General features: G+C 46.4%; 1 protein-coding gene across 1 annotated transcript in view; it reads right to left on the reverse strand.

Moving 5' to 3' along the window:
* Positions 1–20,214, reverse strand: part of cog6 (component of oligomeric golgi complex 6) — a 122,651-nt gene extending 102,437 nt beyond the window's left edge. Inside the window, exons 1-4 of the mRNA XM_042296515.1 lie at positions 20,017–20,214; positions 19,277–19,420; positions 17,541–17,612; positions 16,018–16,076 (exon numbers count right to left, since the gene is read on the reverse strand). Coding sequence (XP_042152449.1) covers positions 16,018–16,076; positions 17,541–17,612; positions 19,277–19,420; positions 20,017–20,151 — 410 coding nt within the window. The 5' untranslated portion in view covers positions 20,152–20,214. The remainder of the gene's footprint in view (positions 1–16,017; positions 16,077–17,540; positions 17,613–19,276; positions 19,421–20,016) is intronic.
* Positions 20,215–21,713: the final 1,499 nt, after the last annotated feature.

Here is a 21,713-nt window from a genome sequence, read left to right on the forward strand (position 1 = left end):
TACCTCCATCACTCCAGTATCTACCTCCATCACTCCAGTATCCCTCTACATACAGTATCTACCATCACTCCAGTATCTACCTCCATCACTCCAGTATCTACCTCCATCACTCCAGTATCTACCTCCATCACTCCAGTATCCCTCTACATACAGCATCTACCTCCATCACTCCAGTATCCCTGTACAGACAGTATCTACCTCCATCACTCCAGTATCTACCTCCATCACTCCAGTATCCACCTCCATCACTCCAGTATCCCTGTACAGACAGTATCTACCTCCATCACTCCAGTATCTACCTCCATCACTCCAGTATCTACCTCCATCACTCCAGTATCTACCTCCATCACTCCAGTATCCCTCTACATACAGGATCTACCTCCATCACTCCAGTATCTACCTCCATCACTCCAGCATCTACCTCCATCACTCCAGTATCTACCTCCACCACTCCAGCATCCCTCCTTCATCCAGGATCTACCTCCATCACTCCAGCATCTACCTCCATCACCTCCTCCAGCATCTACCTCCATCACTCCAGCATCTACCTCCATCACTCCAGCATCTACCTCCATCACTCCAGCATCTACCTCCCATCACCTCCTCCAGCATCTACCTCCATCACTCCAGTATCCCTGTACAGACAGCATCTACCTCCATCACTCCAGTATCCCTGTACAGACAGCATCTACCTCCATCACTCCAGCATCTACCTCCATCACTCCAGCATCTACCTCCATCACTCCAGTATCTACCTCCATTACTCCAGTATCCCTGTACATTATAAATATGTTATTGGACACTAATTTAGCTTCTTACTTTCTGGCGTTATTCTTATTTCTTATTTTTGGTTTTTTTTATTCTTATTTCTTGGTGTTTTTGCTCTACCTTGTTATTTTGTAGTGCCACATTGATATTGATCACTGCTGTGTCGGATTGTGAGTTTGCAAGAAAGGCATCACTGTACTTGTGAATGTGACATTAAAACAAATCTGTGTTGAACGACCAATAAAAACCTTGATTTGAGACAGAATCTCTATGACCCCTGGTCCTCACTGCCACCCCTGTTTTATGGGTCATGATAGAACACCATAGTGGTTTATGGCCATTGATTTTGGCTGTGTTGATCTGGGAGCTTGTGGATGATAATGTGACAGAATGGATCAGCTGCTTGTCTTGACTGATGGAGGGAGGGAGGGAGGGAGGGAGGGAGGGGGAGGGAGGGAGGGAGGGAGGGAGGGAGGGAGGGAGGGAGGGAGGGAGGGAGGGAGGGAGGGAGGGAGGGAGGGAGGGAGGGAGGGGTTGAGACGAGAGAGAGGACTGGCAGGTATCCAAGCAGTTAAGAGCATTGGGCCAGTACCCGAAAAGGTCACTGGTTTGAATCCCCGAGCAGACTAGGTGAACAATCTGTCGATGTGCCCTTGACCAAGACACTTAACCCTAATTGCTCCTGTATGTTGCTCTAGATAAGAGCATCTGATCAATGTAAAATGACTGCTCTTGTTCCTGTGGTAGACTGTACACTCTCAGAGGCTCAGTGTGTGTGTGTGTGTGTAAATTGTTGGCAAAAGGTAACAGCGACAGCTGTGATGTAGTTGGCCATTCCTCGCTTCACTAGCACAATCCCCCCGACTAGAAGGTGACACACAGGAGGAGTGATGGAGCAACAACAACAAAAACAGCAGAGAGAAACCCAGGTGAGAAAAGGTCCTGGTCCCAGGTCTGTTGTCTCCTTCTATAGCCTGATCCCAGATCTGTTGTCTCCTTCTATAGCCTGGTCCCAGGTCTGTTGTCTCCTTCTATAGCCTGGTCTGTTGTCTCCTTCTATAGCCTGGTCCCAGATCTGTTGGCTCCTTCTATAGCCTGATCCCAGATCTGTTGTCTCCTTCTATAGCCTGGTCCCAGGTCTGTTGTCTCCTTCTATAGCCTGGTCTGTTGTCTCCTTCTATAGCCTGGTCCCAGATCTGTTGTCTCCTTCTATAGCCTGATCCCAGGTCTGTTGTCTCCTTCTATAGCCTGGTCCCAGATCTGTTGTCTCCTCCTATAGCCTGGTCCCAGGTCTGTTGTCTCCTTCTATAGCCTGGTCCCAGGTCTGTTGTCTCCTTCTATAGCCTGGTCCCAGATCTGTTGTCTCCTTCTATAGCCTGGTCTGTTGTCTCCTTCTATAGCCTGATCCCAGGTCTGTTGTCTCCTCCTCTAGCCTGATCCCAGATCTGTTGTCTCCTTCTATAGCCTGGTCCCAGATCTGTTGTCTCCTTCTATAGCCTGGTCTGTTGTCTCCTTCTATAGCCTGGTCCCAGATCTGTTGTCTCCTTCTATAGCCTGGTCTCTGTTGTCTCCTCCTCTAGCCTGATCCCAGATCTGTTGTCTCCTCCTATAGCCTGGTCCCAGATCTGTTGTCTCCTTCTATAGCCTGTTCCCAGATCTGTTGTCTCCTTCTATAGCCTGATCCCAGATCTGTTGTCTCCTTCTATAGCCTGATCCCAGATCTGTTGTCTCCTTCTATAGCCTGATCCCAGATCTGTTGTCTCCTTCTATAGCCTGATCCCAGATCTGTTGTCTCCTCCTATAGCCTGATCCCAGGTCTGTTGTCTCCTCCTATAGCCTGATCCCAGGTCTGTTGTCTCCTTCTATAGCCTGATCCCAGGTCTGTTGTCTCCTCCTCTAGCCTGATCCCAGATCTGTTGTCTCCTTCTATAGCCTGATCCCAGATCTGTTGTCTCCTCCTATAGCCTGATCCCAGATCTGTTGTCTCCTTCTATAGCCTGATCCCAGATCTGTTGTCTCCTTCTATAGCCTGGTCCCAGATCTGTTGTCTCCTTCTATAGCCTGGTCTGTTGTCTCCTTCTATAGCCTGATCCCAGGTCTGTTGTCTCCTTCTATAGCCTGGTCCCAGATCTGTTGTCTCCTCCTATAGCCTGGTCCCAGATCTGTTGTCTCCTCCTCTAGCCTGGTCCCAGATCTGTTGTCTCCTTCTATAGCCTGGTCCCAGATCTGTTGTCTCCTTCTATAGCCTGGTCCCAGATCTGTTGTCTCCTTCTATAGCCTGGTCCCAGATCTGTTGTCTCCTTCTATAGCCTGGTCTGTTGTCTCCTCCTATAGCCTGGTCCCAGATCTGTTGTCTCCTTCTATAGCCTGGTCCCAGGTCTGTTGTCTCCTTCTATAGCCTGGTCCCAGATCTGTTGTCTCCTTCTATAGCCTGGTCCCAGATCTGTTGTCTCCTCCTATAGCCTGGTCCCAGGTCTGTTGTCTCCTTCTATAGCCTGGTCCCAGATCTGTTGTCTCCTTCTATAGCCTGATCCCAGATCTGTTGTCTCCTCCTATAGCCTGGTCCCAGATCTGTTGTCTCCTCCTCTAGCCTGGTCCCAGATCTGTTGTCTCCTTCTATAGCCTGGTCCCAGATCTGTTGTCTCCTTCTATAGCCTGGTCTGTTGTGTCCTTCTATAGCCTGGTCTGTTGTCTCCTCCTATAGCCTGGTCCCAGATCTGTTGTCTCCTTCTATAGCCTGGTCCCAGATCTGTTGTCTCCTTCTATAGCCTGGTCTGTTGTCTCCTCCTATAGCCTGGTCCCAGGTCTGTTGTCTCCTTCTATAGCCTGGTCCCAGGTCTGTTGTCTCCTCCTATAGCCTGGTCCCAGATCTGTTGTCTCCTCCTATAGCCTGGTCCCAGATCTGTTGTCTCCTCCTATAGCCTGGTCCCAGATCTGTTGTCTCCTTCTATAGCCTGGTCCCAGATCTGTTGTCTCCTCCTATAGCCTGGTCCCAGATCTGTTGTCTCCTCCTATAGCCTGGTCCCAGATCTGTTGTCTCCTTCTATAGCCTGGTCCCAGATCTGTTGTCTCCTTCTATAGCCTGATCCCAGGTCTGTTGTCTCCTTCTATAGCCTGGTCCCAGATCTGTTGTCTCCTTCTATAGCCTGGTCCCAGATCTGTTGTCTCCTCCTATAGCCTGTACCCAGATCTGTTGTCTCCTTCTATAGCCTGTTCCCAGATCTGTTGTCTCCTTCTATAGCCTGGTCCCAGATCTGTTGTCTCCTTCTATAGCCTGGTCCCAGATCTGTTGTCTCCTCCTATAGCCTGGTCCCAGATCTGTTGTCTCCTTCTATAGCCTGGTCCCAGATCTGTTGTCTCCTACTATAGCCTGGTCCCAGATCTGTTGTCTCCTTCTATAGCCTGGTCCCAGATCTGTTGTCTCCTCCTATAGCCTGGTCCCAGATCTGTTGTCTCCTTCTATAGCCTGGTCCCAGATCTGTTGTCTCCTTCTATAGCCTGGTCCCAGATCTGTTGTCTCCTTCTATAGCCTGGTCCCAGATCTGTTGTCTCCTCCTATAGCCTGGTCCCAGATCTGTTGTCTCCTTCTATAGCCTGGTCCCAGATCTGTTGTCTCCTTCTATAGCCTGGTCCCAGATCTGTTGTCTCCTTCTATAGCCTGGTCCCAGATCTGTTGTCTCCTTCTATAGCCTGGTCTGTTGTGTCCTTCTATAGCCTGGTCTGTTGTCTCCTCCTATAGCCTGGTCCCAGATCTGTTGTCTCCTTCTATAGCCTGGTCCCAGATCTGTTGTCTCCTTCTATAGCCTGGTCTGTTGTCTCCTCCTATAGCCTGGTCCCAGGTCTGTTGTCTCCTTCTATAGCCTGGTCCCAGGTCTGTTGTCTCCTCCTATAGCCTGGTCCCAGATCTGTTGTCTCCTCCTATAGCCTGGTCCCAGATCTGTTGTCTCCTCCTATAGCCTGGTCCCAGATCTGTTGTCTCCTTCTATAGCCTGGTCCCAGATCTGTTGTCTCCTCCTATAGCCTGGTCCCAGATCTGTTGTCTCCTCCTATAGCCTGGTCCCGATCTGTTGTCTCCTTCTATAGCCTGGTCCCAGATCTGTTGTCTCCTTCTATAGCCTGATCCCAGGTCTGTTGTCTCCTTCTATAGCCTGGTCCCAGATCTGTTGTCTCCTTCTATAGCCTGGTCCCAGATCTGTTGTCTCCTCCTATAGCCTGTAGCCTGTTCCCAGATCTGTTGTCTCCTTCTATAGCCTGTTCCCAGATCTGTTGTCTCCTTCTATAGCCTGGTCCCAGATCTGTTGTCTCCTTCTATAGCCTGGTCCCAGATCTGTTGTCTCCTCCTATAGCCTGGTCCCAGATCTGTTGTCTCCTTCTATAGCCTGGTCCCAGATCTGTTGTCTCCTACTATAGCCTGGTCCCAGATCTGTTGTCTCCTTCTATAGCCTGGTCCCAGATCTGTTGTCTCCTCCTATAGCCTGGTCCCAGATCTGTTGTCTCCTTCTATAGCCTGGTCCCAGATCTGTTGTCTCCTTCTATAGCCTGGTCCCAGATCTGTTGTCTCCTTCTATAGCCTGGTCCCAGATCTGTTGTCTCCTCCTATAGCCTGGTCCCAGATCTGTTGTCTCCTTCTATAGCCTGGTCCCAGATCTGTTGTCTCCTTCTATAGCCTGGTCCCAGATCTGTTGTCTCCTTCTATAGCCTGGTCCCAGATCTGTTGTCTCCTTCCCAGCTATAGCCTGGTCCCAGATCTGTTGTCTCCTTCTATAGCCTGGTCCCAGATCTGTTGTCTCCTTCTATAGCCTGGTCCCAGATCTGTTGTCTCCTTCTATAGCCTGGTCCCAGATCTGTTGTCTCCTTCTATAGCCTGGTCCCAGATCTGTTGTCTCCTTCTATAGCCTGGTCCCAGATCTGTTGTCTCCTTCTATAGCCTGGTCCCAGATCTGTTGTCTCCTTCTATAGCCTGGTCTGTTGTCTCCTCCTATAGCCTGGTCCCAGATCTGTTGTCTCCTTCTATAGCCTGGTCCCAGGTCTGTTGTCTCCTTCTATAGCCTGGTCCCAGATCTGTTGTCTCCTTCTATAGCCTGGTCCCAGATCTGTTGTCTCCTCCTATAGCCTGGTCCCAGGTCTGTTGTCTCCTTCTATAGCCTGGTCCCAGATCTGTTGTCTCCTTCTATAGCCTGATCCCAGATCTGTTGTCTCCTCCTATAGCCTGGTCCCAGATCTGTTGTCTCCTCCTCTAGCCTGGTCCCAGATCTGTTGTCTCCTTCTATAGCCTGGTCCCAGATCTGTTGTCTCCTTCTATAGCCTGGTCTGTTGTGTCCTTCTATAGCCTGGTCTGTTGTCTCCTCCTATAGCCTGGTCCCAGATCTGTTGTCTCCTTCTATAGCCTGGTCCCAGATCTGTTGTCTCCTTCTATAGCCTGGTCTGTTGTCTCCTCCTATAGCCTGGTCCCAGGTCTGTTGTCTCCTTCTATAGCCTGGTCCCAGGTCTGTTGTCTCCTCCTATAGCCTGGTCCCAGATCTGTTGTCTCCTCCTATAGCCTGGTCCCAGATCTGTTGTCTCCTCCTATAGCCTGGTCCCAGATCTGTTGTCTCCTTCTATAGCCTGGTCCCAGATCTGTTGTCTCCTCCTATAGCCTGGTCCCAGATCTGTTGTCTCCTCCTATAGCCTGGTCCCAGATCTGTTGTCTCCTTCTAGCCTGGTATCTGTTGCCTGGTCCCAGATCTGTTGTCTCCTTCTATAGCCTGGTCCCAGGTCTGTTGTCTCCTTCTATAGCCTGGTCCCAGATCTGTTGTCTCCTTCTATAGCCTGGTCCCAGATCTGTTGTCTCCTCCTATAGCCTGTCCCAGATCTGTTGTCTCCTTCTATAGCCTGTTCCCAGATCTGTTGTCTCCTTCTATAGCCTGGTCCCAGATCTGTTGTCTCCTTCTATAGCCTGGTCCCAGATCTGTTGTCTCCTCCTATAGTCCCAGATCTGGTCCCAGATCTGTTGTCTCCTTCTATAGCCTGGTCCCAGATCTGTTGTCTCCTATAGCCTATAGCCTGGTCCCAGATCTGTTGTCTCCTTCTATAGCCTGGTCCCAGATCTGTTGTCTCCTCCTATAGCCTGGTCCTGGTCCCAGATCTGTTGTCTCCTTCTATAGCCTGGTCCCAGATCTCCCAGTTGTCTCCTTCTATAGCCTGGTCCCAGATCTGTTGTCTCCTTCTATAGCCTGGTCCCAGATCTGTTGTCTCCTTCTATAGCCTGGTCCCAGATCTGTTGTCTCCTTCTATAGCCTGGTCCCAGATCTGTTGTCTCCTTCTATAGCCTGGTCCCAGATCTGTTGTCTCCTTCTATAGCCTGGTCCCAGATCTGTTGTCTCCTTCTATAGCCTGGTCTGTTGTGTCCTTCTATAGCCTGGTCTGTTGTCTCCTCCTATAGCCTGGTCCCAGATCTGTTGTCTCCTTCTATAGCCTGGTCCCAGATCTGTTGTCTCCTTCTATAGCCTGGTCTGTTGTCTCCTCCTATAGCCTGGTCCCAGGTCTGTTGTCTCCTTCTATAGCCTGGTCCCAGGTCTGTTGTCTCCTCCTATAGCCTGGTCCCAGATCTGTTGTCTCCTCCTATAGCCTGGTCCCAGATCTGTTGTCTCCTCCTATAGCCTGGTCCCAGATCTGTTGTCTCCTTCTATAGCCTGGTCCCAGATCTGTTGTCTCCTCCTATAGCCTGGTCCCAGATCTGTTGTCTCCTCCTATAGCCTGGTCCCAGATCTGTTGTCTCCTTCTATAGCCTGGTCCCAGATCTGTTGTCTCTTCTATAGCCTGATCCCAGGTCTGTTGTCTCCTTCTATAGCCTGGTCCCAGATCTGTTGTCTCCTTCTATAGCCTGGTCCCAGATCTGTTGTCTCCTCCTATAGCCTGTACCCAGATCTGTTGTCTCCTTCTATAGCCTGTTCCCAGATCTGTTGTCTCCTTCTATAGCCTGGTCCCAGATCTGTTGTCTCCTTCTATAGCCTGGTCCCAGATCTGTTGTCTCCTCCTATAGCCTGGTCCCAGATCTGTTGTCTCCTTCTATAGCCTGGTCCCAGATCTGTTGTCTCCTACTATAGCCTGGTCCCTGGTCCCAGATCTGTTGTCTCCTTCTATAGCCTGGTCCCAGATCTGTTGTCTCCTCCTATAGCCTGGTCCCAGATCTGTTGTCTCCTTCTATAGCCTGGTCCCAGATCTGTTGTCTCCTTCTATAGCCTGGTCTCAGATCTGTTGTCTCCTTCTATAGCCTGGTCTCAGATCTGTTGTCTCCTCCTATAGCCTGGTCCCAGATCTGTTGTCTCCTTCTATAGCCTGGTCCCAGATCTGTTGTCTCCTTCTATAGCCTGGTCCCAGATCTGTTGTCTCCTTCTATAGCCTGGTCCCAGGTCTGTTGTCTCCTCCTATAGCCTGATCCCAGGTCTGTTGTCTCCTTCTATAGCCTGATCCCAGGTCTGTTGTCTCCTCCTCTAGCCTGGTCCCAGATCTGTTGTCTCCTTCTATAGCCTGGTCCCAGATCTGTTGTCTCCTTCTATAGCCTGGTCCCAGATCTGTTTGTGCCCTTGCCAACTCCATTGCTCATTGTAAAAGCCCTACATGTTTGGCATGATAGCACAAACACACTGGAAGATTGGTCAAAAGTTAGAGAAGGAGAAATTCCAGAGTTTTGACACAGGTACAGCCGACTAGCGCAATGGAGTTGGCAAGGGCACAAACAGATCTGGGACCAGGCTATAGGAGGAGACAACAGATCTGGGACCAGACTATAGGAGGAGACAACAGATCTGGGACCAGACTATAGGAGGAGACAACAGACCTGGGACCAGGCTAGCGCCAGTTAACGTTAAAAAGGAACATTTTAAGAAATGTTTTAACTAAAAAAAATAGTTGTCGAGATCACGTTATGAAACGTGTAGGACTGTAGTTGTTCGGTAGTTCAAAAGCTAGTGGCTTCAGAAATTATTCATTCAGTTCAACGTGTGCGATCTGGACAACGATTTTTCAGGTAAAAAAAATAATATATATATAAATATATATGTTTGAAACGGATCTTTAACGTTAGTTAGCGCTAGTCAGCTATAAACTCTGGAATTTCTTCTTCTCTAGCTTGTTACCAACACATGCAGTCAGAGCCTGCCTGATTTCCTGACATTCTACACATTTTGCCATGGGGCATAGGAGACACTGTTGCCGTTTTAAAGCTAGTTTGCTGCAATTCTACACATTTTGCCATGGGTGGAGAGAAATGTTTGTAGTTTTTAATATGATATCTCAGTAAGAGTGACTAACAACATCAATGGGGGGGGGGGGACCCCGGTCGGTAAGTCCACCATGATTACTACAAGTTTAGATAGCTGGGTAGACTAACTTATCAATCTAAACCAACACGAGGACATGGGCTAATTGAGTGACTGCAGGTGACTGGCATAAAGAGGAAACAAAGTGTTGGTGCACAACCACATTAACCCTGGTGTATTCTAGGGCTGGGCGATATATCGGATTCATTCGATTCATTCAAATGTATGTTTTAGCACCATGTCTGTATCGCAAGAATCTGGGGTTTTATTTTTTGTTCATTTTTACGAGTGTTTAGGAGTGTCTTTTTGGTCTCGCCTCCTCTTGTGTTGTGTGACACCAAGCCCCTCCCTCCTCCTGTGCTGTGTGACACCAAGCCCCTCCCCCTCCTGTGTTGTGTGACACCAAGCCCCTCCTCCTGTGCTGTGTGACACCAAGCCCCTCCCTCCTCCTGTGCTGTGTGACACCAAGCCCCTCCTCCTCCTGTGCTGTGTGACACCAAGCCCCTCCCTCCTCCCCTCCCCTCCTCCTGTGCTGTGTGACACCAAGCCCCTCCCTCCTCCTGTGCTGTGCTGTGTGACACCAAGCCCCTCCCTCCTCCTGTGCTGTGTGACACCAAGCCCCTCCCTCCTCCTGTGCTGTGTGACACCAAGCCCCTCCCTCCTCCTGTGCTGTGTGCCCCTCCCTCCTCCTGTGCTGTGTGACACCAAGCCCCTCCCTCCTCTTGTGCTGTGTGACACCAAGCCCCGCCCTCCCCTCCCTCCTCCTTCCCCCTGCCAATCACAATAAAGATAACAGATAACTTATCTCTGACAACAAGCGGTTTAAACTCGCATATTTGCATTTGAGGTTTGGTCCAACAGAATCAGTCATATGGAGACTGAAACACATTAAGAGACATTGTTTGACTGTAATAGGAGGAGAATATGACCTTCTCTAACGATCCCCTTTTTATCTCTCAACTCCCAAAATGTAGAACAGAGTAGACCTTAGCAAAACGAGAATATCAACGAAGATGCTGTGGAAAAATTTACGGTCTGTTCCTGTCGCGCGCGGCACCACAGTACCATTTTACCCACCGATTTATGTGCTAAGCGGGTCTAGTCTGTTTAATAAATTTAGCGATGGGCATAAAAAGTCATAAAGACGCATTTATATAAAGGAGACGACAACTCGTTTGTCATTCTGAGAAAATAAGCATCTTATTAGGCCCCTGGATTTCAACATCTAAACAACTATGAACAGGCTGTGTTGTTCAAACCGTTAGGAGGAGACGGAGACAGGACATGTGTACTCATAACAGTTAAGACTGTTATACCGACCTCGTTAGCAGGCAAATAGATCCAAATCGGCTAGACTTGAAGTATAAAAGAGGAGCTGGCTGACTCACGAGCTTGTGCTGGACAGATTATTCACGAGACCTGTGTTAATGTTCTAGAACGCCTGCTACCAGAAGTTGGACATTAATAGTGGTGGTGCATTATGGGTCTGGTTAATATTTTTTATTCATTGTCTTTTCCATAGAGAGATTTGAAAGCCAGACGAGTGATTTTTTTATTTTTTTTAAATAAAAAGCTGGTTTTAAACTATTTTAATAAAATAATTTAATTATTAGAGGGTCTTGTGGTTGTGGAAGGCTTATATTTAGCCTAGGTATACATTTACAAGCCCTGAATTCATTAGGTTATCCCTGACGCTTCGAAATGCAATGTATTGGCCTTTAATTGTGCAACAATGATTATTTAAGACTACGGTACCATGCACACAATAATGTGATTATTGTGGATTGTCAGACGAATGTAATAGTTCATTCTAAAACCGTTTACACTCTTTGCAAGAAGAACGATTAACCCTAATAATAATAATAATAATAATAATAATAATAATAATAATAATAATTCTGTTTGCATGGACACATCTGAAATCAGGCTACCTGATGGGACTTGGATAAATGCAGAAATTTACCCAATCAAAATAAATGTTCTACCACAGCGACCATGTTATTTTTTGGGAAGCATATTTTATTCTGAATTCAGACATATAAAGTTTGGATGTGAAAACTACTTTGAGACGCATTCAGTTGTTCCGAACTCACTTCCCTTAAAGCTGGTCAAATACACCCGCTGTGACTCTGGTTAAATACACCCGCTGTGACTCTGGTTAAATACACCCGCTGTGACTCTGGTTAAATACACCCGCTGTGACTCTGGGTAAATACACCCGCTGTGACTCTGGTCAAATACACCCGCTGTGACTCTGGGTAAATACACCCGCTGTGACTCTGGGTAAATACACCCGCTGTGACTCTGATTAAATACACCCGCTGTGACTCTGGTTAAATACACCCGCTGTGACTCTGATCAAATACACCCGCTGTGACTCTGATTAAATACACCCGCTGTGACTCTGGTTAAATACACCCGCTGTGTCTCTGGTTAAATACACCCGCTGTGACTCTGGTTAAATACACCCGCTGTGACTCTGGGTAAATACACCGCTGTGACTCTGGGTAAATACACCGCTGTGACTCTGGGTAAATACACCCGCTGTGACTCTGGTTAAATACACCCGCTGTGACTCTGGTTAAATACACCCGCTGTGACTCTGGTTAAATACACCCGCTGTGACTCTGGTCAAATACACCGCTGTGTCTCTGGTTAAATACACCCGCTGTGACTCTGGTTAAATACACCGCTGTGTCTCTGGTTAAATACACCCGCTGTGACTCTGGTTAAATACACCCGCTGTTACTCTGGTTAAATACACCCGCTGTGACTCTGGTTAAATACACCGCTGTGACTCTGGTCAAATACACCCGCTGTGACTCTGGTCAAATACACCCGCTGTGACTCTGGTCAAATACACCCGCTGTGACTCTGGTCAAATACACCCGCTGTGACTCTGGTCAAATACACCCGCTGTGACTCTGGTCAAATACACCCGCTGTGACTCTGGTCAAATACACCCGCTGTGACTCTGATCAAATACACCCGCTGTGACTCTGGTTAAATACACCCGCTGTGACTCTGGTTAAATACACCCGCTGTGACTCTGGTTAAATACACCCGCTGTGACTCTGATCAAATACACCCGCTGTGACTCTGGTTAAATACACCCGCTGTGACTCTGGGTAAATACACCGCTGTGACTCTGGTTAAATACACCCGCTGTGACTCTGGTCAAATACACCCGCTGTGACTCTGGTTAAATACACCCGCTGTGACTCTGGTTAAATACACCCGCTGTGACTCTGGGTAAATACACCGCTGTGACTCTGGTTAAATACACCCGCTGTGACTCTGGTTAAATACACCCGCTGTGACTCTGGTCAAATACACCTGCTGTGACTCTGGTTAAATACACCCGCTGTGACTGATTAAAGGGTTCTCATGTCCTAATAATTTAAAAGATTTCTCAGAGAACTTGTTGTTTTAATCGCCGTGTGCTCACTTAGATGTTAACCTTACGCCGATTAAGATGAGCAGAGGATGATGTTTACATGACTGTTCTCTATCCCAGGGGTAGGGAACTACTATTCTCTATTCCAGGGGTAGGGAACTACTATTCTCTATTCCAGGGGTAGGGAACTACTATTCTCTATCCCAGGGGTAGGGGACTACTATTCTCTATCCCAGGGGTAGGGGACTACTATTCTCTATCCCAGGGGTAGGGAACTACTGTTCTCTATTCCAGGGGTAGGGAACTACTATTCTCTATTCCACGGGTAGGGGACTACTATTCTCTATTCCACGGGTAGGGGACTACTATTCTCTATTCCAGGGGTAGGGAACTACTATTCTCTATTCCAGGGGTAGGGAACTACTATTCTCTATTCCAGGGGTAGGGGACTACTATTCTCTATTCCAGGGGTAGGGAACTACTATTCTCTATTCCACGGGTAGGGAACTACTATTCTCTATCCCAGGGGTAGGGAACTACTGTTCTCTATCCCAGGGGTAGGGAACTACTATTCTCTATTCCACGGGTAGGGAACTACTACTCTCTATTCCAGGGGTAGGGAACTACTATTCTCTATTCCACGGGTAGGGAACTACTATTCTCTATTCCACGGGTAGGGAACTACTATTCTCTATTCCACGGGTAGGGGACTACTATTCTCTATTCCAGGGGTAGGGGACTACTATTCTCTATCCCAGGGGTAGGGAACTACTATTCTCTATTCCAGGGGTAGGGGACTACTATTCTCTATTCCAGGGGTAGGGAACTACTATTCTCTATTCCACGGGTAGGGAACTACTATTCTCTATTCCAGGGGTAGGGGACTACTATTCTCTATTCCAGGGGTAGGGAACTACTATTCTCTATTCCACGGGTAGGGAACTACTATTCTCTATTCCAGGGGTAGGGGACTACTATTCTCTATTCCAGGGGTAGGGAACTACTATTCTCTATTCCACGGGTAGGGAACTACTATTCTCTATTCCAGGGGTAGGGAACTACTATTCTCTATTCCAGGGGTAGGGGACTACTATTCTCTATTCCAGGGGTAGGGGACTACTATTCTCTATTCCACGGGTAGGGAACTACTATTCTCTATCCCACGGGTAGGGAACTACTATTCTCTATTCCACGGGTAGGGAACTACTATTCTCTATTCCAGGGGTAGGGAACTACTATTCTCTATTCCACGGGTAGGGAACTACTATTCTCTATTCCACGGGTAGGGAACTACTATTCTCTATTCCACGGGTAGGGAACTACTATTCTCTATTCCAGGGGTAGGGAACTACTATTCTCTATCCCAGGGGTAGGGAACTACTATTCTCTATTCCAGGGGTAGGGAACTACTATTCTCTATTCCAGGGGTAGGGAACTACTATTCTCTATCCCAGGGGTAGGGAACTACTATTCTCTATTCCAGGGGTAGGGAACTACTGGTTAAAGAACATTCTCTATTCCAGGGGTAGGGAACTACTATTCTCTATTCCAGGGGTAGGGAACTACTATTCTCTATTCCAGGGGTAGGGAACTACTATTCTCTATTCCAGGGGTAGGGAACTACTATTCTCTATTCCAGGGGTAGGGAACTACTATTCTCTATCCCAGGGGTAGGGAACTACTATTCTCTATCCCAGGGGTAGGGAACTACTATTCTCTATTCCAGGGTAGGGAACTACTATTCTCTATCCCAGGGGTAGGGAACTACTATTCTCTATCCCAGGGGTAGGGAACTACTATTCTCTATTCCAGGGGTAGGGGACTACTATTCTCTATTCCAGGGGTAGGGAACTACTATTCTCTATCCCAGGGGTAGGGGACTACTATTTCTCAGGGGTAGGGAACTATCCCAGGGGTAGGGAACTACTATTCTCTATTCCAGGGGTAGGGAACTACTATTCTCTATTCCAGGGGTAGGGGACTACTATTCTCTATCCCAGGGGTAGGAACTACTATTCTCTATCCCAGGGGTAGGGAACTACTATTCTCTATTCCAGGGGTAGGGAACTACTATTCTCTATTCCAGGGGTAGGGAACTACTATTCTCTATTCCAGGGGTAGGGAACTACTATTCTCTATTCCAGGGGTAGGGAACTACTATTCTCTATTCCAGGGGTAGGAACTACTATTCTCTATTCCAGGGGTAGGAACTACTATTCTCTATCCCAGGGGTAGGGAACTACTATTCTCTATTCCAGGGGTAGGGAACTACTATTCTCTATTCCAGGGGTAGGGAACTACTATTCTCTATTCCAGGGGTAGGGAACTACTATTCTCTATTCCAGGGGTAGGGAACTACTATTCTCTATCCCAGGGGTAGGGAACTACTATTCTCTATCCCAGGGGTAGGGAACTACTATTCTCTATCCCAGGGGTAGGGAACTACTATTCTCTATCCCAGGGGTAGGGAACTACTATTCTCTATTCCAGGGGTAGGGAACTACTATTCTCTATTCCAGGGGTAGGGAACTACTATTCTCTATTCCAGGGGTAGGGAACTACTATTCTCTATTCCAGGGGTAGGGAACTACTATTCTCTATTCCAGGGGTAGGGAACTATTCTCTATTATTCTCTATTCCAGGGGTAGGGAACTACTATTCTCTATTCCAGGGGTAGGGAACTACTATTCTCTATCCCAGGGGTAGGGAACTACTATTCTCTATCCCAGGGTAGGGAACTACTATTCTCTATCCCAGGGGTAGGGAACTACTGTTCTCTATCCCAGGGTAGGGAACTACTGTTCTCTATTCCAGGGGTAGGGAACTACTGTTCTCTATTCCAGGGGTAGGGAACTACTGTTCTCTATTCCAGGGGTAGGGAACTACTGTTCTCTATTCCAGGGGTAGGGAACTACTGTTCTCTATTCCAGGGGTAGGGAACTACTGTTCTCTATTCCAGGGGTAGGGAACTACTGTTCTCTATTCCAGGGGTAGGGAACTACTATTCTCTATTCCAGGGGTAGGGAACTACTATTCTCTATTCCAGGGGTAGGGAACTACTATTCTCTATTCCAGGGGTAGGGAACTACTATTCTCTATTCCAGGGGTAGGGAACTACTATTCTCTATTCCAGGGGTAGGGAACTACTATTCTCTATTCCAGGGGTAGGGAACTACTCCTATAGATGTTGACCGTACACCGGTTAAGATGAGCGCGAGACCAAGAGTTCAGATCCCACCAGTTAAAAGGTTGGTTCCCAGAGCGCGAGGTCAGGGTTCAGATCCCACCATTCCCTCCATGGACCAAGATTACTCACTTCTCTCCCTCAGGGTTCAGATCCCACCAGTTAAGACGTTAGTTTCCAAGGTTACTCACTTCTCTCCCTCAGGGTTCAGATCCCACCAGTTAAGACGTTAGTTTCCAAGGTTACTCACTTCTCTCCCTCAGGGTTCAGATCCCACCAGTTAAGACGTTAGTTTCCAAGGTTACTCACTTCTCTCCCTCAGGGTTCAGATCCCACCAGTTAAGACGTTAGTTTCCAAGGTTACTCACTTCTCTCCCTGCAGCTTGTTGGTCTTCACTATCAGGTCCTGGGTCTGATCCTTGGCTGCCTGTTGAAACACACAGAGACCCATTTTAACAATTAAAGTTCTTCACAGTCACCTCGGCTGAAAGAAATTAACGAAATACAACAGTAGTTCTTTAGGCTGAAAAAAGAATGCATGTGTCAAGGGCCCGGGTTAAAAGTAGTTCACTATATAGGGAATAGGGAGCTATTAGAGACGCAACCCATGTCTGTTTTGAAAGTGATTTACAGTAGCTAGATAACTTCAATCTGCTTGTCATCTCTTAACAACAGGTGATTTACAGTAGTTAGCTTGATATTTATTTTTAATTTAACTAGGCAAGTCAGTTAATAAGAACAAATTCTTATTTTACAATGAAGGCCTACCCCGGGCCAAACCCTAAACCCGGACAACGCTGGGTCTATTGTGCGCCGCCCTATGGGACTCCCAATCAAGGCCGGTTGCGATACAGCCTGGAATCGAACCAGGGCCTGTAGTGACGCCTCTAGCACTGAAGTGCAGTGCCTTACACGGCTGCCCCACTCGGGAGGCACCTTCAATCAGATAAAGTTGTCCCCATGTACAGTTGCAAACCGTAATCTGGCTTTTTTATGGCAGTTTTGGAGCAATGGCTTCTTCCTTGCTGAGCGGCCTTTCAGGTTGTCGATATAGGACTTGTTTTACTGTGGTTATAGATACTTTCGTACCTGTTTCCTCCAGCATCTTCACAAGGTCCTTTGCTGTTGTTCTGGGATTGATTTGCACCAAAGTACGTTCATCTCTAGGAGACAGAACGCGTCTCCTTCCTGAGCAGTATGACGGCTGCGTGGTCCCATGGTGTTTATACTTGTGTACTATTGTTTGTACAGATGAACGTGGTACCTCCAGGCGTTTGGAAATTGGATGAACCAGGACCAAGGATGAACCAGACTTGTGGAGGTCTACAATTCTTTGGCTGATTTCTTTTGATTTTCCCATGATGTCAAGCAAAGAGGCACTCAGTTTGAAGGTAGGCCTTGAAATACATCCACAGGTACACCTCCAATTGACTCAAATTATGTCAATTAGCCTATCAGAAGCTTCTAAAGCCATGACATCATTTCCTGGAATTATCCAAGCTGTTTAAAGGCACAGTCAACTTAGTGTATGTCAACTTCTGACCCACTGGAATTGTGATACAGTGAATTATAAGTGAAATAATCTGTCTGTAAACAATTGTTGGAGAAATGACTTGTGTCATGCACAAAGTAGATGTCCTAACCGACTTGCCAAAAGTATAGTTTGTTAACAAGAAATTTGTGGAGTGGTTGAAAAACGAGTTTTAATGACTCCAACCTAAGTGTGTGTAAAATAGTTTTAATGACTCCAACCTAAGTGTGTGTAAACTAGTTTTAATGACTCCAACCTAAGTGTATGTAAACTAGTTGTAATGACTCCAACCTAAGTGTAGGTAAACTAGTTGTAATGACTCCAACCTAAGTGTGTGTAAACTTCCGACTTAAACTGTACCTTCAATCTGCTGGTCATCTCTTCACAACAGGTGCTCATGGCCTGGACGTCCTCGTGCACACTCTCAAGCTCCTAGGAGGAAGCAAAAAACATGTCAAAAACAAAATATGTCAAAGCCATTCAATCAGTCTGCAAAGGTTATCAGGGCTTCTTGAATTTAACAAGTAGAATTTAACAAGCAAGTAGCCAAATAACTATTTGTATTACACTGTACCAGTGTTGTAGTACTCGAGTCCAGGACTCTCTGACTCAAGTCTGATTTTCACAACTTGTGACTCGACCATTGGTGATTCGGACTAGTGACTTGTATTTGCACTTGAACTGGATATAAATGGGGTATTTATGAGTGTGCTCTATTATCACCCTGCAGCCTACTAAAAGATGGAACTGGATATAAATGGGGGTATTTATGAGTGTGCAGGCTCTATTATCACCCTGCAGCCTACTAAAGGATGGAACTGGATATAAATGGGGGTATTTATGAGTGTGCAGGCTCTATTATCACCCTGCAGCCTACTAAAGGATGGAACTGGATAGAAATGGGGGTATTTTTGAGTGTGCTCTATTATCACCCTGCAGCCTACTAAAGGATGGAACTGGATATAAATGGGGGTATTTTTGAGTGTGCTCTATTATCACCCTGCAGCCTACTAAAGGATGGAACTGGATATAAATGGGGGTATTTATGAGTGTGCAGGCTCTATTATCACCCTGCAGCCTACTAAAAGATGGAACTGGATATAAATGGGGGTATTTATGAGTGTGCAGGCTCTATTATCACCCTGCAGCCTACTAAAGGATGGAACTGGATAGGCTACCATGATAAGCAGAATATTAGCAGCGAGGGTTCTGTTCTCTAGCAGTGGGAAGGCCGCACCACACCCCGGCACACTCAGCATACATAGGCTGCCATGATCGTGGGCTGGCAGGCTCCGCTTCCAGTCACAGGCTAAACATTACGCAGAGTGATTCTCTTTTTGCTATTGAAAACAACACTAGGGTTGAGTTTAATAGTAAACAACAGTCTAGCTCCCACAGCCAGTTCTGACAAGTCTCCCTTTACTTTTCACTCTGCAACACTAGTATTGAGTTTAATAGTAAACAACAGTCTAGCTCCCACAGCCAGTTCTGACAAGTCTGTAAGTAAGTAAGTAGTGAAACACAGATATTGAGTAGAACACGTGAGGTGGTGATGAATAGTAAATTATTTGTTTACATTTTTAGAAGAGTTGGAGATATACTGTCATCTGATGGCTCCTAGAAACATAATCATAATAAGACCTACCATAAATTAACGGATTCGTGACTCGGACTCGACCATCAGCCATAGGGACTCGTGACTCAAGCACAGGGGACTTCGAACTCGACTAGAGGTTTAGTGACTCGACCACAACACTGCATTGTACTAGCTAGCTAGCGTGAACTGAAATGCAATGGAATTAAACCTTTTTAAATACGCCACCGAAAATTACACTTCCAGGTTTTCTTGAAAATGGCGGCTAACACAACTTACGCCAAACATCTGTTTGGTCGCTAACTTTATTTTTGAATTTCAAAGGACCAACCCGATCTAATATCAACTAAATCACGTAATTTGAAGAGATTAATAAAGTCCGATTTTACTGATTAAGCCACGCACATATTACAATCTGATTTCACATGAAGTACAACAAAGTGCTTTAAAGGCATTCAGTCCCCCCTGTAGTCTAAAGTCGAGTTAAACTTTAACTAGCTACCTCTTTGACATCTTTAAATATCCTGGCAAACTCTTCGTTGATGTTCAGGCTCCGTCTCTCGATGTCTCCCCGCAGGTTCCTACGGGTCCGAAGACTGTTCTCTGTGAAGAACACCGACAGAGCCTTCAGAGCTTCCAACATCTCCTACAATTACAAGAGGGATGGTTATCATTGCGACGTTGGCTAACACTGGATCAACTAAAGTTGGCAAATAAATTACACTCCGTTTCTACTACTAAATGTGTTTGCGCTCGCCAGTTTGTAGTCCTTAAAAACTGAAATGAGTTAGCCATGGCACGTTGATTAAAGCCTATGGAGAAATGAATAGGTTTTTCTGGAGGGTTTTTGGGTAAACACTGTAAATAAGGTCTATGAGATAATAAGTCATAACATTTATGAATTACAAAGCTTTAATGTTCTTGTTTTGACTACATAAATACTTCAAAATTCACGTCAGTCGACGAACAAAACGTAAACGTTTTTACCACAGACCTTATTTTAGTCGTTCATAAAGAGCCATGGCGGAGTTAGCCTCCGTTGGTGCTTATACAAAGACGTCAATACTAATGCTCTCTATGGAACAATTAGGAATGAAATATCAAATGAAATACAGAAATCAATTAGCTACTAAGGTTAGCTTGCTAGATAGAAGATCACAAGTGCTATATATGCGTTCCTCCTAGCTAGCGGTGAGACTTGCCCAGTCATTTTCATCAACGAAGGACTCGACATGGTCTTACCTTGTCATTATCTAGCCTGGTCTCTAGAATTTTATTGAGTTTCCTAGACAGTGGGTTATTCTGCTGACAAGGCACATTGCCACTGTTTTGAATTAAAGCGGTTTCAGTTGACATTTCGACTTTATTCTCTGACATTGTAAACAATCTTCTCCACGTCAAACCAGGAAGATGTTTGGTGCGTCGGCAATAAATGTCCGGGTAGATACATAGAACACAAAGGCAAAAAGGGTCCTGCTTTGTGTAGTACATTCCTTATAATTACCGGTAGTATATTTTATTATTCGATTACAGAGTAACAATTTATGTTGTGTGCATGAACCCCTTACAAATTATATAATTCATATTGGTTATATAGTATGGCGGTCATAAAGAGCATCAAGGTAAACAAAGAAAACACATGGGATTACTTTTAAAAAAAATAGATCTTCCCAAGAAAGACCAACATAAATAATATTGTGAGGGTGTGAAAACCCACCACAATGACACAGAATAAATACATTGGATAGCTACACAGTCACAGCTTTTATTGCATTACATTGTAGAGGAATTGGATTGTGTCCTGCTCTGTGTTCACTCTAGACCTCTCAGAGGGAAACAGAGTTATGATTTTCAATGGTCTCTCTCTCTCTCTCTCTCTGTCTCTCTCTCTCTCTGTCTCTCAGTCTCTGTCTCTGTCTCTCTCTCTCTCTCTCTCTCTCTCTCTCTCTCTCTCTCTCTCTCTCTCTCTCTCTGTCTCTCTCTCTCTCTGTCTCTCTCTCTCTCTCTCATTAAAAAAATGTTAGTAATTTAGCAGACGCTCTTACCCAGAGCGACCTACAGTGAGTGCATTCATCTTAAGACAGCTAAATGGGACAACCACATATCAATTGCAGAGAAAGCTAAATTTTCCTCAATAGCGTTGCCATCAGCAGAGTCGGGGGAGGCTGGTTCAGGTTTAATTCATTCATTCTAAAAATAATAATGGGGGGCTTGAGGAGAGGTGGAGGATTATTTAAGATACTGTTTGAAGAGGTAGGGTTTCAGATGTTTTTAGAAGATGGGCAGGGACTCAGGGGGAAGCTGGTTTTGGGAGAGAAGAGCAAAGATTGTGGTGGCGCATGGCCATCCGGGGAGGGGCTGAGTGGTTAGGGTTGTAGGAAAGGGAGACAGAAAAGGAAACACAGTAGTGATCAGAGACCTGGATGGGGGTTACAATGAGATAAGTAGGAGAACAGAAACCTGGAGGAGGTTACAATGAGATAAGTAGGAGAACAGAAACCTGGAGGAGGTTACAGTGAGATTAGTAGGAGAACAGAGACCTGGAGGGGAGGGTGGTTACAGTGAGATAAGTAGGAGAACAGCCTCTAGTAAAGATGAGGTCATGCGTATTGCCTGCCTTGTGAGTTGGAGGGGTTTACAGTGAGATTAGTAGGAGAACAGAGACCTGGAGGGGGGTTACAGTGAGATTAGTAGGAGAACAGAGACCTGGAGGGGGGTTACAGTGAGATTAGTAGGAGAACAGAAACCTGGAGGAGGTTACAGTGAGATTAGTAGGAGAACAGAGACCTGGAGGGGAGGGTGGTTACAGTGAGATTAGTAGGAGAACAGCCACTAGTAAAGATGAGGTCATGACTATTGCCTGCCTTGTGAGTTGGAGGGGTTTACAGTGAGATTAGTAGGAGAACAGCCTCTAGTAAAGATGAGGTCATGCGTATTGC

Source organism: Oncorhynchus tshawytscha, linkage group LG13 (genome assembly GCF_018296145.1).
Source record: "Oncorhynchus tshawytscha isolate Ot180627B linkage group LG13, Otsh_v2.0, whole genome shotgun sequence".
NCBI lineage: Eukaryota > Metazoa > Chordata > Actinopteri > Salmoniformes > Salmonidae > Oncorhynchus > Oncorhynchus tshawytscha.